Source organism: Lissotriton vulgaris, chromosome 11 (assembly GCF_964263255.1).
Source record: "Lissotriton vulgaris chromosome 11, aLisVul1.2, whole genome shotgun sequence".
Lineage (NCBI taxonomy): Eukaryota > Metazoa > Chordata > Amphibia > Caudata > Salamandridae > Lissotriton > Lissotriton vulgaris.
The window spans coordinates 1,104,920,017-1,104,939,479 of NC_141699.1; the positions used below are offsets into that span (position 1 = coordinate 1,104,920,017).

Sequence of the window (19,463 nt, forward strand, 5' to 3'; positions counted from 1 at the left end):
GCTCATCTTTTTAAGCTGAAACATGCACGAGAAGACACTTGCTGGCACTTCAACACTAATCCAGGAAGGGATGGTCACATATTCTTCTGTCTAGTCCTGTCCACCTTCTGGCTTTAGATATATAAGAGCATCAAATCCATCGTACAGATTCACAGACCTCTCTCACATGATTTACTCTTTCTGGGCAGCTTACACTATATTTGAAGTTCTCATGCTTGGGAAGTTTGTTGATCTCTTGATCTCCATAGCTTTTTCTGTTATTACCTCTAATTGGAACTCTACAGGTATTATTACTCTTCTATGTTGGTGGAACCAAGTTTGTCATCACCATAGACTGGATAGTTATAAACTTTACTCAAAGCAGTTATTTGTTAACTGTAACCATTTCTGGTTGCCACTGACTAATTACCTGTCATGTACTGCTAGAGAGTCGCTCCCTCCCCTTTCACCTAACTGTACAATTTAGACTTTGGATTCTACCTCCACAATTGTTGTCTACACCTACTATTGAATAATGTATATTTGCTATTATATCTGCTGTATTTACTGTTTATTCATTTTGTATACTTGGAAGGCTATATGTCCATTTTATATTTATAGTATTTTACTCTCTTCTTCCTTTAAATGTCTCCTCTCCTTTCTTTTTCCTCTCTTTCTTTCTTATTCAAAAGCTTATCGTCTGATCTCACATTGCCCTTATTTGCTTAATCTCTAACTTTTTCTTTTTGTGAATTAGATATAATATATTTATCAGATTGTTAAAGTTCAAAAGAAACATTTCTGTAAATGCATTGTTCAGTTATATATCATGCTGATTGCTCAAATAACTTTACCTAAAAAAAGAACCACACAAAATGATCACTCTGTGGAATAGGCATTGCTGCTGCTCCCTGGAACAATGGTAAAACTGGTCACAGGTGGCATGTGTAGTAAGGGAGTGGACATTGCATTCTCTAAAGTACAGATTCTGACAGTGTCTGGGAGTCACCCTGTGCATGCTGCACACAATCCCGTTCCCAGTGCCTCCTCAACAAACCCAAAACACAAATAGGTTTGTGAACTTATGTGCAGTTCTAGATAGAACTCCTTGTTGTAACTCACAGCAGTCATTGTACAGTGTCCATCCGTCTGTACTACCAACGAGTATCCCCAGTCAAGATGTACTACTCAGCCACATGATTCATGCATTTTTACTTAGGTTACTTACTCTAATTTCATCAGTTCCTCAACCAAGCTTGCCTTCTGTCTAGGAGACATCCTGGCAAAAATGACTCCATTCATCAGAAACTGAAAGATGAGATAAAAAGGAGAACAAGTTACTCTTTGCAATACATCAGGATCCCAGTGTTTTGATTTATATTATTTACTACAGAGGACGGATCATCCTTAGGTGCTCATAACACCTATAACAATAATGTAATCCTCAGTTATACAAATTGTATCAAACTCAGAAGGATGAGCAACAGTGGGGCTCCATCAGACACCTTGGAGACATTGATCCATCTCCTCCAGGAAACTAATGCACAAGTGAGATGTGGCTGGGGAGGGGAGTTGACTGAGTAGATTGATATGAAGACTCAAGTTTGGAAAGGTTGTGCCCTTGCTACAACTCTCTTCTCCTTGTATCTCAATGACATGATATATCCTATGTGGAGGATGGCTAAGTGATGCTCCATGCCTGAGTGGCCATAAATCCCCCTTTTGTTCTATGGTGAGGACACTCTCCTGATTTCCAAGACCCCTAGAAGATTACAATGCTTGCTGAACAAATGTGAAGATTTTTGCACTGAACGAGTGCTAGTAATGGTACACAGACAAAATATTGATTTTTAAATATCGATATACAAAAATATCGAAGTTTAAATATCGATGGGACAAAATATCGAAGGTAAGTAATATCGACAGTCTTAATATCGATATTAGTATGATATCAGTAATATCGAAGTTTTAAATATCGATGTCAATAATATCGAAATAAATAACTTCGATGTTACTAATATCAATTTTTAAATAAATTTAGTGTATATTATATTGTATTTATTATGTTTTATTATTTATTTTTAATGTAATTTAATTAAATATTGTCTTTTACTTCTGTAGTGGGTTGTGGGTTTATAGGGGAATAGGGTGGGAAGTAATTTAATTATGTTAAATTAATTATTAATTAGTAGGAATTATTAATTAATTAATTGAGAAATAATTTTAAATTAATTTTAATTAATTGATTAATTGATAAATATGTTCTGTAGCGGGTTATGGGTTTATAGGGGAATAGGGTGGGAAGTAATTTAATAATAATTAATTAATTAATATATGTTTGTACATATTTTAATTAATAAATAATTGGTAATTAATTAATATTAATTAGTTAATTAATTAATATAATTTTGTACATATTTATAATTATTAATTAGTTGGTAATTAATTAATAATTATTATTTAATTACATTAATTATAGTAATTTTTTTATATATAATTTTTTGTTATTCTTAATTAATTAATTGGGAAAAATAATATTAATTATTAAATTAAATTAATTACAGCTAATGTGCTAATATATTTACTTTATTGTTATTGTTAATTAATAATTAATTGGTAATTAAATAATATTAATTAATTTTGGGTAAAGGAGTATTTTTAGGGTTCATGGTCAGTTTTCAGTTTTTGGGTAAAGGGGTATTTTTAGGGTTCAGGGTCAGTTTTCAGTTCATGGGTAAAGGGGTATTTTTAGGGTTCAGGGTCAGTTTTCAGTTTTTGGGTAAAGGGGTATTTTTAGGGTTCAGGGTCAGTTTTCAGTTTTTGGGTAATGGGGTATTTTTAGGTTCAGGGTCAGTTTTCAGCTTTTGGTTAAAGGGGTATTTTTAGGGATAAGGGTCAGTTTTCAGTTCATGGGTAAAGGGGTATTTTTAGGGTTCAGGGTCAGTTTTCAGTTTTTGGGTAAAGGGGTATTTTTAGGGTTCAGGGTCAGTTTTCAGTTTTTGGGTAAAGGGGTATTTTTAGGGTTCAGGGTCAGTTTTGGGTTTTTGGGGTACAGGGATATTTTTAGGGCTCAGGGTCAGTTTTGGGTTTTTGGGGTACAGGCGTACAGGGTAAAAACAAAAAAATATTACATTAAATCAAATAAATCACATAAAAAAAAAATACATTAAATTATTAAGTGTTTTATTTATTTTAAATGTATATGTATTAGTTTTAATTTTGTTTTAATATTTTTATTTAATATTTGTAAAATTATATGTATTTTAAAATTATTTTTACATTATTATTAATACATTTAAAAAAACGATATTTTTGATTCCGATATTTTTGTACTACGATATTATTTTTTCGATATTTTTGTACTTACCTTTATGAAGATAGGATTCCGATATTTTTGATGTCGATATTTTTGCTCCGATATTTTTGTATTTCGATATTCTGTCTGTCGATATGTCAGACATTCGCTAGTAATTAACCACTTTAAGAACAAGTACATGACCCTCAACCCCCATAACACATTCTGGGGCTTGATAATGCGGGGGGTCACCCGCTTGATAGGGTCAGTGAATTGTTTTACCTAGGGGTCAGGCTAACCAGACCCATGTCATGGACTCCCCAGTTTGAGAAGAGTAGTTTAAACCAAATCCACCACTCTGCTGCAATATTAAGACTCTACAAAGCATCTCAAACTAGGTACATCTCACCTGCACTTAAGGTGTATAGGGCTAAAGCTGAGGGCAGTGCCGTCTATGGGGCTATAGTCCGGGGCACCTCAAATTTGACTAGATTTGGGATAGAAGAAACCATTTTTTGAGAGCACAAAATAATCTCCCTAGTAACACCCCCTTAATACTGCTAAGATGGGATATGAACCTCAACTCAATAATATATAAAGCCCTTTTGAGACTATTACTCTATTGGAGAAGTCCGAAATACTGCTGAGATCTGGAGGACTATCGTAGAGCCCGGGAGGAGGTGGTGTCACTGGACAGAAGTGCCAAAATCAAATGGCTAGTCTATGTCCATAAGATGTTAGTACAAAATTGTCTAGGGGTGTATTGGTTTTCCTTGACCTTGTACGACCTATTTATGCAAGACCACACTTAAGGATACATACTAGGTTTTTGTTCATCCCAATGAATTAGGGAAGGTGTCTGAGGGGTCACTTACTTCCCTCTTTTTACTTATTAAACCTGATTGTCAGTTCGAGCCCTTTGTGGATGTTGTCAAGCTGTTAAATGCTAAGACACTTTCTTAAATTTCACTATGGCACCCTACCATAAATGACATTATTAACAAAATGGAAGCATTCACACCCAATGAGCACTCTATGTCCAGTCTGAAAACAGGAAGAGGAATCATTAGCACACTTTGTTTTCTTCTGTCTGGGCTATATTCACCCAAGGAAAGTATGGAATAATACCTTTGTGCAAGCAACTAGGATGTCGTCAATTAAAGGTTGCCACATGGCTTCTACGGACAGATCCTGTGTAGACAGTTGTTTGTGCACTATCTAGGTATCTCCACTGGAACCTTTCCATTAGAAATATGGCATTAGAGTGAATAGCACAGCTCCTCCCCCCATTGAGTCCTTATCTATCTCCTTTTTTTTATAATTACCTATGTGCTGAAACAGGATGTTTTTGTCTGTATTTGTATTTTTAAGTGATGTATCAATTTAACTCTAAACAATATATCTTAGGCTTTATTTTTTAGGGGCTTAAGGTATGATGCTTTTACTTTATTGTAAATAATGCATCTCTAAGATTTTAGGAAGGTTTCTGATTATTGCACTAAATGCTCTTTTAAAATGATTATTGAAGTATTTTCTTAATGGCACATGATAGTTCAGTGTTTTATCTTTCTGTTTTTCTGTGTTTCTATTAATTGTACTGTAGTGTATTTATCTATGTACTTTAATGAGCAAACAGTGCGAATAAAGTCTATTGATGATGTAACAGGATTTAAACCTGTAAGCTTCAGCTTACACACAGGCATCACCTGTGAATGGCTTGTGGAACTCACAGATTGTGTCCTGCACTGGGATGGGTTAAGGAGACGAACTTTGTACACACAATTGTACCTGACACTGGGATTGGCTGAGGAGACTTTTGTGTTGTGGTGTCTTGAGGAAAGCACACAAGACTGTACCCTGCACTGGGATTGGCTGAGGAGACTCTTGCCATGAGGTGTCTTGTGGAAGTCACAGATTTCGCCTTGCACTGGGATTGGCTGAGGAGACTCTTGTCTTGTGGTGTCTTGGGGAATGCATTTGCCCCTTGCTCCAAGTCTGACGTTAGCACATGAATACCTTCTAATAATGGGAAGTCTCCTGTACTCTGAGGCTAATGAGTTAAAGATCCTTGCAATCACCCTTGTAAAGGGAATTGATGCTGATGTGTAGACTCTTCTTGGAGGTGGCCTTAGTCTTAATGGACTCCAGTCTATGACTCGGCGATCACAGCAGCATACATGGTGCTCTCATGTGTCGATTGCTGCCCGGCGTTGCATGCTTGGGTCCAAAGAACTCTGCCTTCCTACCTCCCATCATCAGTCCTCTGTATATGCAAGGATTGCATGAGGCACTGACAGAGGAGGCTCATGGTCTCTTGAGATGAGTGAAGCATGAGTACAACTTGACCTGGACATGAGAATCCCTTTTGCCTCCACATTTAGGCCTTACAACACCCAACCTGCCAATGAGCTCACTCATATATTAATCTATAATGGTATCCCAGGGCCCCTGCCCATCCCTAGCATAATGTGGCTTTGGGGCATAATGAGTGGTAACTCTTAGCATGCTCCCTTGGCATGACAACACCCCTTTTCTGAAGATATGTTGGGCTCAGCAGAATGTCTGTTATTCTTAAAATATTATGGACATCAATCATTGCCATGGATTTACACATTACATGTCATAATGCTATTGATTCTTGGCAAAATAGGACACCCACGACATGAGGGTGCCCACGTCTGGCCAACTTCAGCAGAATGATGAGGATTATTAGCACATTGTGATCATCCTTAGATGGCAGTTCTGGCCCTGGCATCCATGGCATGAAGGTGTTCAAATGTGGCCTACAGTGAGGGGACAATTATTGGCAGGTTTGTGTTTTTATTTGCAAACACCACCCATTAGTTGGAATTATACCTGCGGACGACATTAGAAACAGGGACCACTTAAATATTATTCTGTTAATGGCAAGCCAAGCTTCAAGACCATATAAACATTTCAAATCAGTTCCATTCAGCTATGGTTTCATTCAACCCTGTTCCTTCATCTCTCTGCTCACTTATTTATCAAACAAGGCACTTATTTCTTTATGAAGCAATCCACCCATGCACTCATTTGGGCATTCACCGACCCCTCCATGAATTCATACATCTCTGCACTCACAGATGATTTCCTCATTCACTCATCCACACAATCGTCTAACCATTGACTCTTATTATTCGCACGCTCACTGATCCACACAAACACAAACTCGACACCCATAAAGAAGCACTTTCACTAGATTGTTGTTAGGGCCCAAGTCACAACTCGTTCCAGGGGCCAGAGTTACACAATTTAATAAACTGTGTATGACACACCTGGACCAGCTCCATAAACCCATGGATCAACCACTGTCAGGTGCCCTTCAATGCGTTATTTGTGATTATTCCTGGGGGAGGGGGGAGGGACCTGGGGTGATCAGAAATTGGTGGGGGAGGGACCTGGGGTGATCAGAAATTGGTTTGAGTGGTGATGATGTGGTGAGCCATGTACAAGCATGTCTAATGGGCTCTGTCAATGCTCTGCTGGTGATTTTGAAGAGGACAATGGGCTATGACCGTCATCTGTACTGCTGCCCAGTCTCCCAGTGCTTCTATAAATGTGCTTGCTAATACGAAAATCAACATCCCCATTTCCAATGCCTTATATTATTCCACTCTTGTGGGGGCAAGGGTGAGGGCTTTGTTTTTTACTTGGAATGATGCACTATAGTCTAAGGTGTTCATTTTCTATTCGCCAGAGATGGCAGACTGCAGTTTTTGAGGGTTGACCATGACAATTATTGAAAGTAATTAATCAGCTTCTACAAGGGAGGTGGCTGTAGAGGAGCCTCCATGGGGCGGAGGGGCTTCTGGAAGATGCATGTTCTTAACAAGGGACAGAGATCACAGATACTCTCTGCAATTATCCTCTTCCTCTCCTCTGGCTTCTTGATGGTGTATGACCTTGACAGGAGGGCAGAGGCCACATACTCACTTTAGCATTATCCTTTTCCTCACCACGTGCTTCTCAGTGATGCATGGCCTTGAAAGGGGGACAGGTGCTGAATACAGTTACTAGCATTATCCTATTCTTCTCCTCTGGCTTCTTGATGATGTATGACCTTGACAGGAGGGCAGGGACCACATACTCACTCTAGCATTGACCTTTTCCCTTATCGCAGGATTCTTGATGATGTACGACTGGAGGAAGTCTCACTTTGACCAGAGGACAGAGTTGACAGACTCTCTCTTGCATTATACTGTTCCTTACCACAGGCGTTTTGATGATGTATGACTTTGACAGGGGCTTGGAGAGTATGAATTTGACAGGGGGTCAGAGATGACCTACTCACTCTAGCATAATCATATTCCTCACCACAGGCTTCTTGATGATGTATGAACTTGACAGAAGGTCTGGGAGCACAGACTTACTCTAGCATTATCCCATTCTGCACCACAGGCTTCTTGATGATGTATGCCCTTGACAGGGGATATGGACAGCATACTCACTCTAGCATTACTCTGTTGCTCACAGCGGACTTCTTGATGATATATGACCTTAACAGGAGGGCAGAGACCACATACTCACTCTGGCCTTATCCTGTTCCTAATCGCAGGCTTCTTGATGATGTATGACTGGAGGGAGGCTCACGTTCACCTGAGGACAGAGTTAACAGGCTCTCTCCAGCATTATCCTCTTCCCTACCACAGGCGTCTCGATGATGTATGACTTTGACAGGGGTTTGGAGAGTATGACTTTGACAGGGGGTTAGAGACAACATACTCACTCTAGAAAAATCCTATTCCACACCACAGGCTTCTTGATGATGTATGGCTGGAGCGAGTCTTCCTTGACAGGGAACAGAGACCGCATACTTACTCCAGCATTATCAGTATTATCCTATTCCTCGCCGCTGCTTCTTGATGATATATTACTGGAGAGACTCTTCCTTGACATGACAGAGTTAACAGGCTCTCTCTAGCATTATCCTATTCCTCGCCGCAGGCTTCTTGATGATATGTGACCTTGACAGGAGGACAGAGCCTGCATACTCACTCATGCATCATCCTGTTCCTCGCCGCTGGCTTCTTGATGATGTATTACTGGAGAGAGACTTCCTTGACAGGAGGACAGATAATGTATACTCACTCTAGCATTATCCTGTTCCTCACCGTGGACTTCTTGATAATATATAACCTTGACAAAAGGACAGAAACTGCATACGCACTCTAGCATTATCCCTTCATTCACAGCGGGCCTCAGCCTAAGGAATATTGAGCCTCTGTGTGTTGGAGAATGTGAATTCCCCAGAGTGTTCCTCCATTTCCTTTTGCTCTACCTTTTCATGGGAAAGAGTGGCAAACATAGTTTGCTTATTCCATTCAATGGTATTTAAGGAATTGTTAAAGCTTGTATTCCTCTTTCTCACTGGACAATGTCACAGGTACAGCAGGAACAATTCAACAAAACCATCACCATCATTTCCGGAGCCACTTGTAGGTGTGATGGAGAGTGAACCTTCTTGTGCTACTTGAAGAAACATTCACTGTTGCATAAGAGTGCACCAGTTTCCCTCTTCTTCCTCCCTGTGGTGGCTTGTGGCTCAGTGATGTCATGCACTATTCCCTCCAACTTTGCTCTTCTTCCACTCCCTCATCTCTAATGTAGGACTGGGCCAAGTTCCAAGAGTTCCGCTACGTCAACTCCACAAACTCAACCAAAAAATTTTGCAAGCGCAGGGGCGTTACTCTACTCCATTCATGCTTACTTTTAGTGCTGGCCGTTTTTCCAGTGCTGTAAAGTCAGCATGAATGCCACCACGCAGAGCACAGTAGGGTGCTGCATCTTTCTGCCGCTCGAGTAGATGTTTTACTTGAGTGGAAGCGTCCTCAACGCGAACAGAAGGTTTCTCAATGTAAGCTGTAGCGACTATTCATGACCCCCGCATTGAGAAAACATGCAGGGAGAAGGTCGGAAGTAAAATTTCCTCCCTCACCAACTTACTTTGGGGATTGCGGGTGAGGAAAAAACTCAGCTAAGGAGTTTTTTGTAACTCTGTGCTCTACGCGGAGTGGGAAGAACTGTGCAAATTCTGTGAGCAGAGTGGAATTTCACTCCCACGCCCACTCTTATGTCACAATGTGAGATGGGACCACAGCAGCTTGAAGAGCTGTGTTTTGTGTGCAATCACGTGCCTTGAACGTCTTTATCTCAGAAATGAATCAACACGCCGAGATGGGTAGATGGCAGTGGTAAATACTTGGGACGGTAGAAGATTCTTGAAAACTTCTAAAGTCATCTCAAAAGTCTAGATTTCCCTATTGAGACCAAGAAATGTACACATTTTAATATTTTTTTAGGAAAATGACATGTTATAAATGAGTGGGCCTGGAATCTGCTACAGAAATCTGTATGCAACCTGCATGTTAAGTGCTTGCTTCCAGCTAGGGCCAACTATGCACTCCTACATCTAAGATTAATTAATTACTGCCATTCTGATACTGGAGCAAATAGTCCATGTTCAAACTCAAATGTGCAGCATTTTCAGCCATTAGACGCAGACTTGAGGTCCAGCACTACTCTGGAGATAGACGCATCCAGGTCATTGCTTAATAGTTTAAATGATTTTTAGTCACTAGCTTCCATCACTCTCCTTCAAGGCACATATTTTCACTGGCACAAGCAGAGGGAGCAGTGTTTATGTAATTCAGAGATCTGCTCCCACACCTGGAAGCTTCATTTGTCCCTTAGACACCTATCTGCAAGGGCATCATGTACTTCTGTTGCCCTCTAAAACTTAATTAAAAAAGGCAGCTTTGTTATCTTAATGAAGTTATGCAAGATGTATGTAGTACCAAACCCAGCTTTAGCCACAGGTTTTAGTTTTGTTATAGGTAATCAAGTTCAAATGACTAATTCTGCACAGTCTAATTATTCTTAGTGGTCGCTTCTTACGTGATAGCCCAACTGCAACCTCATTCAGGTATGGCAAGCGAATAGGTCTAATCGACTATTCATTTATTCCATTGGATCAGTTTAAACTTTTTAATGTTTTTAAGGCAGTCATCCTTGGAGTTAGTGACTATCTCACCTTGGATATAACTTTAATGTAAAAATACATAATGAAAAAGGACAAATGGAATGATCCATATTTTCAAAAGACAAGGAAAGCCAAGCAGTTTGAAGGGACCGTGGGTACAAGTAATTATAGAGGACTAAAGGTCCCTTACACCATAAGTCAAAAACAATAATAAACACTGAGATGCCATGATATCTATGTCATATACATCCCTATAGGAAGTTGTAATTGTATTTACATTAAAAATAAAGAAACCATAAGAAGTGGGAAATGACATCTTCCCATTGGGATTTACATGACACAATTATCATTCAATCTCTGTGCTTAATATTGCTTTTGACAACTTATGGTGTAAACAGCCATTGTTCCTGTATAAAAAAATGGAGTATTCCAGCAAATTATAGACTGATTTATTGGCTTGATATCATGCCCAACATTTATTTAAACAAAAACTTTAGATACATCTTGATAGTTGGACATTTGACTTTGGCATTTTAACCAAGAAAACAAAGAGGTTTTATGGAAAATATTTCTACAATTGACACTTTATGATCTCAGGTTGGCAGCCAGGAGATCCATTGCAATGGCTGGAAATCTATGTTGATGCTTTGTTGGTCTCCAGACTCCTATTTATTTACTTGTGGACCAGACCACATTACGGAACAAAGCAGAGGGTTACAATATTCTCAATGATTTGCTATTTATGATCTAGCAGTAACACTCTTGAATTGAGGTTGATTTTAATGAGAATCATATTCCATCTAAAAAGATCTGGGTAGAAAAGTTTCACTGCCTGGGTGTGTTTTAGATCCTCTGCTTTTCAACCATTTTATTTACAACTAACCTATTTTATTTTACTGTAGATTATTCAGTTTTCCCTAAAAATAGGAGAAATGCATTAACCGTGTTTTATGTATATGAATGACCTAGTACGTACGGTCTACACTCCAATGGGTTTACACAGAAAAATCAAGGACCTCAGTGAATACTGTGAAGCCGATAGAACATATATCTATGAAGAGAAGGCTAAGGCACTGATCTTTACAAAGCAGGGAAAGAAGTTTTTCTGGTATCTTGAAGATGCTTTAGTTGAATAGGTCAACGTCTTCAAATACCTTGGACTTTACCTCTCTTAAAAATGAGCAATGAGATCAACATGTATTTCTATTACAAAACACCTGTACTCTTTAAAAGAAACGCACATAAGAAGTTTGATACCTGTTTGGTGGCATCTCAGCAGAGCCAATAAATAAGGCCTTCATAGGAAAATTAATATCCCAAGCCCTCTATGATCTTTATGGGACAGAACTATTGACCTCCGATGCCAGAGTAAAATAGGAACATCTAGAAAGTCTGTGCTTAAAAAGACTTTTTGCATTGTTGGGTAATTCAATTAAAGGCTCTTTAACAATAGTTCTGGGCTATTCTTCTTGGGATTTACTTCTGCAATCATGTGCCCAAAAGTTTATAATCTTGTTAAATAGTACTATTGATAGTGAAATGATTTTGGTTATGTCCCGGAGGCACAAACTTAATGATCGGATGTCCCATTGTGTGATCTGCCTTAAGGGATGACATTTTACAATTAGAAAGCTCACTTTTTATGGCCAAAATAAAAAGACATCTGAGGGAAAGGGCAATAGACACCAGTTAAATGAAAGATAAAAATGATCTGTCCTCCAAGAAATCTGTGATGCATTTCTTTCAAGGGATTGGAGTTTAAGGTATTTTCCCTTTTTGTCTCAAGTTCCTGATAAACATTCTCAAGAACAAATAAGGAATGTGATTGACTCGATTTGGAGAATAATAGATCTCAGAGAAAAAATAGTTTCAAATAATTATTTAAGGGTTATACACCTTGGGCCCGATTCACAGAACTAACTTAAGACAAAATCCTAAACTTACTACTTTTGGTATTCACAGAAGTTAGGATTTTGTCTTAAATTTGTCTTAAGACAGACTTAAGACAGACTTAAGACAAAATCCTAACTTAAGTCTGTCTTAAGTCTGTCTTAAGTCAAACTTAAGACAAAATCCTAACTTCTGTGAATACCAAAAGTAGTAAGTTTAGGAATTTGTCTTAAGTTAGTTCTGTGAATCGGGCCCCTTATCATTTGATCTTAGAATTTCTGTTCCTTTGGGGAAAAAAACCCTTGTCCTATTTTCTGAAATATCAAGATACAAGAAAATTATCAGCTCTAGTCACTTTATTAAAAATGAAATATTTAGATGTTGGAACTACTTTGATTGGATATAATAATTTAACTCAGAAATTATCTTTTATCACTTAATATCTGAGTTTATATAAATAAAATCATTTATCAACAAAACAAAATATCTAAGTTTGTAAAATTGCTTTTTTGAATTTTACTTGTATTGGGTGTTTGTAAGAAAAAGGTATAAAAAGATATTCTGTTTTCATACCTTCTTATAATAATTATTGTTTAATATTTCTAAAGGATTATGTCTAGCAAATAAATGCAGTTTGATTGTTGAAAATCTAAAGCTTACTTTAGGGAGCAGACTATAGAAGTGCTGAAGTATAACTTGGTATGTTTTTCCATCCATGGCAAAGTAGTAGTTTCCCAACTGCATCGCGTAGCTGAATTTTTCTTCAACGCTAATGAACATCTCCTGTAATCAAAAATATTATTACAAAAGTGTCATCATTAATGGGTCGCTTGTAGAAATAACATCAAATGAAAGTAATGACATGAAGTGATATCCCTCTTCCTCCAGGACACTGCTAACTGATGGCGGGACCAGGTGCTCTTTAATAAACCCCTTTCTCACTGTAACAAGATGAAGACTACCAGTGTTTTGGGGAAGAAATCAACTCTCTCCACTTCCCAAGAACATTGTGCCATCAGACCATTCCTCAAAGCTCACTTGCCTTATGACGCTGCCCTCTGCCCAGGAAGCTTGGATCTGTAAACATATTGTTACATCACATGACATAAGTGTGCTCTTGGCAGTGCCTCATGCCTCAATCTTCTAATTATTTGCAGAACTCTAAGGAAATCCATATTTTCCACAGCCCCCTCATTCTAATCAGGACAGCTGGTATATTGACCTCTGCAGTGGTTGCAGTCTGCTAAGCAGGCCAATGCAAAATGTTGGGTATTTGGGTATTTTTATGTCCAAATTGTCTTTGGTGTCCCTCTAGTATGACACCTTCTCATATTCAGGTGCAACTATATCCCTTACCCATACCACCCATATCCTAGGACAGGTCTTGCAAGGAGAGGGTGTGGATGTAACTTCCTTACTGCTTCTTAAATGTAACATGGTTTTAACTGCATATTTTCCTTGCAGCCTTGGCTATCTACTGCTATAGAAATTTAAATGTGAGATTAATTTGTCAACTTTTAATTGGAATTTATTATCAAAAGGATTTTCTCAATGTGTTGGTTGCCTGTGCTAGTAAGTCCGCTAACACGTTTAAAATCTGATTATCTAATACTGTTGAAGAAGAATCTCCCTTTTCCATGGAAAAGGGAGATCCACCAGCCCCAAAGGAGACCTTCTGGTAGGAGGACACATGACGTACTGAGCCAGAGAAGATTCCTCACGGGGGCTGAACAAGGAGGGTGAGTGGTAGAGGTGGTTTGCAGCAGAGAGCTCTTCTCAGTTGGAAGAGGTTTTCACCATTTTGTATTACTAGACCATGAAAACTTGGGATTGTTTTGATACCCAAGGCATGTACCTTAAGAATGTTCTGAGGATTGGGGGGTCTTTATCAGCAATGATTGCATGGTTGCCCTTTAAATCCCTGTCCTACATTTACTCCAAAGAGAGGCTCTGCTGGGCTCTGAAGAGGAGGAAGACATCCATTGCCACTGCATTGAACAGTTGTTCATAGGTTCAGTTGAGCTCCTTTTCCGCTCCTCCTGATATACACCAGAGATTGAAACTCGTTCATGGTGCAGAGGAAGGAGCGTGGGGACGGGAAGCCACTCAGACACTTTCAATTACCCATTGAAATCTTCAACAAAGCAGAAATCTCTGAACAGCCACAAACAAATATTTTTGCTCATAGTTTTACTCAATGTTGAAAAAAAAAGAAGTTCTTTGTTGTTCCCCAGCTAAACCTCCTCATGGCAAAATCATGAAATATACCAAGTACCCATCTAAGCAATGTCCTGTTAACATCACTGCTGTGGTGGGGACATTCTCCAGGTCTGTCATGCTTTTCCAAGCCATTCAGATTTTCTTTTTCTGCTTTTCTAAGAACTCACATTATTTTTATGTTCTACTGATATGAAATATTTTGCTTACAAGCATTTAGGTAGACAGTTTCAGGGTGATTTGCCCACCAAGTGTGGTATGATATTCAGATCTTTGTCAACCTGATGTCACAGGTAAGCACTTTAACATGTCTGGAGAAGCACTCACAGAGGTAGTACGCAGTGGACAGAGAGCAGGCGAGCTTCCTTTAACGTAAATTGGGGCAAGGTGGAGCCATGGATGATGCCCCATGCAATCATGATATGATCATGATACGGATATGAATATGAAGGGTTCTTTATATACACTGCAAGCGTCTTCAACTTACAAACATGTTAACAAACCAGTGACTTGAGGAATCGAGGGTGGCTCTGCTGTTGGATATGTGAGAAATGCTCTGATCCAGCTCCAACTTGGCCATAATCGCAGACAGAATTAGAATCTTCTCAAGAGATGTTTGGAAATGGAGAAATGTGATGTGTACCTAACAACACTGTGTGCCAGACACTGGGTGCTGACAGTGTTTACAATGTTCACTTTAGGGATCACAAATTCATAACACATGGGTAGTACCTTTCTTTTTTAATACCCAGTAGCTGTTAAATATTGTATGAATCAAAAGGTAAATTATTATTTTGTGAATGACGCATTTTTACCCAACATACTGTGAACATGGATAGTGTATGCTGGAAAACCATTAGAAAGACACAGAATACAGAGCGGATGCTTTTAACTAGGCCTGGGCCGAGTTCGTGGAGTTCCGCGTTACTCCCCTACGCTACACGAAGCTCCACAAGCGATGAAGTGAGGTAGGAAAAATCCAGTTCATGGTAATTTTAAGTGCCGGGTGTTTGTCCGCGCTGTGAAAATATTGCGAATGGCACCATGCACAGAGCAAGCGTTCACAGCTTCCTTTCTGCCGCTCAAGTAGATTTTCTACTCAAGCGGAATTCTCAATGCCATCAGACGGGTTCTCACTGTGAGAGGTCGCAAGCATATGTGGCCACTCGCATTGAAAAATCCGACTGCCCATGTTGAGAAATCTCGCCGGGAAGCTGATTTCCCTCACTTGATCTTACCAACTTGACATTCACAAGCACAAATGCGGAAAAATCTCGCAGAGAGATGAATTTTACTCACAAGTGCTTACCAATTTGATGTTGACAAGCGTGAGCAAGGAAAAAAACTCTGCGATTCTTGGAACCCCGCAAGCACCATGTAATGCGGATTGCAGAAAACTCCACACACTTCGCAAGCAGAGTTCACTGCCCAGACTTACTTTTAACTTACCAATTATGTCAAGCTCTACAAATTTGGATAACAACGCTATCTAAATCATATGCTGTGCCTCACTCATGCTAATGAGATGAATACCTGGAAGGCAATGCTTACATCCTTTCTTTCCCTCTTGCTCTTCTTATTGTCCACCTCTCCTAGGGTGATAGATGCTGGGCTGGAGCCTCCGGGTCCACAGGCAGTGACCAGGATACCCGTGCTAGACTCAGGGATCATTCCAGAGCGTTTTCCAACAGTCAGCGCCGTCTGAAGGTTGTCACCTGAGGAACATATACATCAGTAATCTATTAAATACCACATGCTGACACCTAAAAATCAACAGCAAACACCAAAATGGAGTGTTTAGGATGTGTCCCATTATTGTGTTTTGCGAATATGATTCCCTTCTCCTGTGTATCACCGTCCGATTCCAAGGATAATTCCAAAAAAACAAAATGATGTGATTATGGATGCCCTGTTAATACTACAAGATGCTGTGGATACTTTGTTGATCACAGATATGCTAAGTACAAAGACCGACAATTTTAGAAATTATCCATAAACTGACACGTGGAAGAACAAAGATTTGAACAACCTTTTTAAGCCCTGAAGAAGTCCCAGGAAAGGGATGAAATGTGTTGGCAAAGCAATCGGGTTGTCTCTGCAAAGAGTATTATTTCAAAATAAAAAGGACTGCTTGTCTACAATCAAAATAACTACGTTCTACGTTTTTCATTGGGAAGCTACCTGTTCTATAATAGCTTTGGTCTTATGAACATCATACCACACTGTTATAATATATTATATATTTTATTTGTGCTTCTCGGGTGCAGGGTCAACTTTGTGAAAGGTTCGACTTAGACCAATGAATGGAAATACCAGAACATATCGCAGATCGGACAATCCAACTTATCAGTGGGGCGAGCCTGACCTCTGGGTCCTTCACGAACAGCAATATATCATCTGCACACATGGACAGCAAGAGGCATCCATGACAAAAGCTAAGGCCTCTATGCAGGTGCTTGTCTTAGAGCTGCCCAGACTAAGGATCCATGGTCAATATAAATGATACAGGAGATAGGGGGTGTCCCTCGTGCTAATTGGAATGTGTTTGATGTGAGGCAATTGGTAGAGACATGGGCTACCGGTCATGCATATTAGGGCAAGAAGATTGTTCGGTATACAATATCGTCAGCAGGTCTCAAACAAAAATGGCCAATACGGGGAGTCGAACCCCTTTTCTGTGTCAAACAGTATGACATCTGCTCTAACCTCAGGGTTGATTTGATTGATCACCGCACTAACCGTGCGGAGATTTGATCTTGTGGATTCATGTGGGATAAGCCTTTATTGTAAAGAAGCAACTATGCGCTCCTGCAGGAGAGCGAGCTTGGTGGCAAATATGTTAGCAAGAATCTTATCATGATTTGTTAATGAGAGGGGTCGATAAGAGGCACATTTAGTGGGTTCTTTTCTGGGTTTACCGAGAAGAGAGGGGATGACTTCCTGCATCAAGTGGGCAACTCCCTGTTTCAAAGTGCCTTTGCATATACCTCAATAAGGTGGGGATCAAAAATGTGTTTTTAGGGTACCTAACAATCAGTAGTGAGCCCGTCTGTACCTGGGCTTTATCTCCAGCAAGTGAATCAATGGCGGCAATAACCTCCTCAGAGGAGATCAGATCACTCCGAAACTGTCGATGTTTGTCCTCAAGCCACGCCAGTGCTACTTCATTTAGGTAGCTGCTAATATCTTCCAGGGACCCAGCGCCTCCAGGAGCATAAAGACAGGAATAATAATGTACACATTCAGATAGACTATCTTCATTGTTAGTGAGAACTGTTCCGCCCCATCCCTCAATCTATCAATATGGGGTCTAGCTCTCTCTCTACTGAGCAGTCAGGCCAATGTTCTGCCAGGACTCTCCCATTCACTGTACTGTTCTGTCACAGCTTCAAGGGCCTCCAAGCTAGCCTTGAGATGTGTAAACTACCTAAGGATGACTTTCAACATCCTGCATGCTTCACTATTGTCAGCCCTAAGATCTGGACCTTATAGGACCCCCCACATTAAAGTGCACCACCATTAATCTAAAATTGCAAACCGAAAATTATCTTTAAATACTGGGTTCAACAGAGAGTAGCCAGGAAATTTCCAGTATGTGTGGCAGAACGTGGAGTGAGAGAGGGCAAGTTAAAACGCAACTGGTGAGATATTGAAAGAGTGTAGGGTAAATGTCAGGCTGCTGATACAGAAGTGACATTCCTGGAGCGGCAAGACAATAATCAACTCTTGGGTAAGACTCATGGTGCGGGATAGGAAATTAAGGGGCAGATCTACAAGAAACGTGCGCAACGCCGCAAGTCATTTTGCTGCACTGTATTAGTTTTGAAGCACAGGGATGGAACATATTTACAACAATATGTCGCATCTCTGTGCTTCCCCCTGCGCTGGTGCGCAAACTGCTGCTATGCACCGGTGCAGGCATCCTTGCACCATGGTGCAAGGATGCCTGCATCATGGGGAGGGGCACCTTCCTGCACAAAAACAATCAATTGAGGTGTTTGACACATACACTAACACATTCATCACTTCTCATCCAATACACTATCTTTCTTCTGTGACTAAGGTATCACAGATTGTCATGGGAACTATCACGCCAGATGTGATAGTTCACATGACAATCTGTGATACCTTAGCCACAGAAGAAAGAGAGTGTATTGGATGAGAAGTGATGCATGTGATAGTGTACGTGTGAATACATGTGTGAGTATGTTTAGGTGTGTTTTCTGTAGGGTGTCCTTTGTTCTTGAATTTGTATATGTAATTTGAAAAGTTTATATATGATGATCTAATTTTTACTATTTATTGAAAAGATTGAAAAAGAATGCAATGAATTAAAAAAAGTATACATTTTTTATATAAATGAAAAAACAAATACATTTATATAAATACAATTAAAAGTGTTGTTGCCATGTTTTGAAGGACTCTTTGGAAAAGTATGTAAACTTTGTGACAAGATGAAAAGTATTTAGGCCATGAGGGAATCTTTTTTCTTCCTGTAGTGTTGTTTTTCTCTCTGTTCCCTGGCCAAAAGTATTCAAGAGGGCGTCCCTTACATATGTTAATACTGCTTTGGAATAATACAGCTACCGGCAGCTTAAGGACAGAGACTTCTACTTCGTTGGAGACCTCGGGTGAGAGACCGCTCACCGGAGCACAGGACTTTTGATTTCATTATATTGCTGGTCATTATAATGCATGTGTCATGTTGTGTGTGAGGTTAAGGTTTTATTGTGTGCCTAAGGTCTGGATCAGTGTATGTTGCACTGAGTACTCATCTTTTGGGAGGTCATGGTGGTGGTGTATCCTGTCCTGAGGTGGTTTGTTAGTCCTGGGGTGGTTAGTGTTCCAATGCAGCTTATTTTAGGGTGGGAGTGCCCTATGGTGGTGAGTTTGTGGGGTGGTGAGTACCCCAGTGCTAGTTTTTTTTTTTAGGGTGGATAGTGCCCTACGGTGGTGAGTTTCTGGGGTGTTCAGTGCCCCAGTTCTGTTTATTTTAGGGTGGTGAGTGCCCTATGGTGGTGAGTTTGTGGGGTGGTGAGTACCTCTAGTGCTAGTTTTTTTTTAGAGTGGATAATGCTCCAG

General features: G+C 39.7%; 1 protein-coding gene across 2 annotated transcripts in view; it reads right to left on the bottom strand.

The window, feature by feature from the left end:
- LOC147684244 (putative cation-transporting ATPase 13A4) overlaps nucleotides 1–19,463 on the bottom strand; it is a 330,830-nt gene that overhangs the window by 82,597 nt on the left and 228,770 nt on the right. Inside the window, exons 19-21 of one of the 2 annotated variants that reach the window (XM_086944643.1) lie at nucleotides 15,933–16,096; nucleotides 12,825–12,947; nucleotides 1,208–1,287 (exon numbers count right to left, since the gene is read on the bottom strand). In XM_086944643.1, coding sequence (XP_086800769.1) covers nucleotides 1,208–1,287; nucleotides 12,825–12,947; nucleotides 15,933–16,096 — 367 coding nt within the window. Of the gene's footprint in view, nucleotides 1–1,207; nucleotides 1,288–12,824; nucleotides 12,948–15,914; nucleotides 16,097–19,463 lie in introns of both variants that reach the window. The other variant, XM_086944642.1, reaches the window with a different exon arrangement.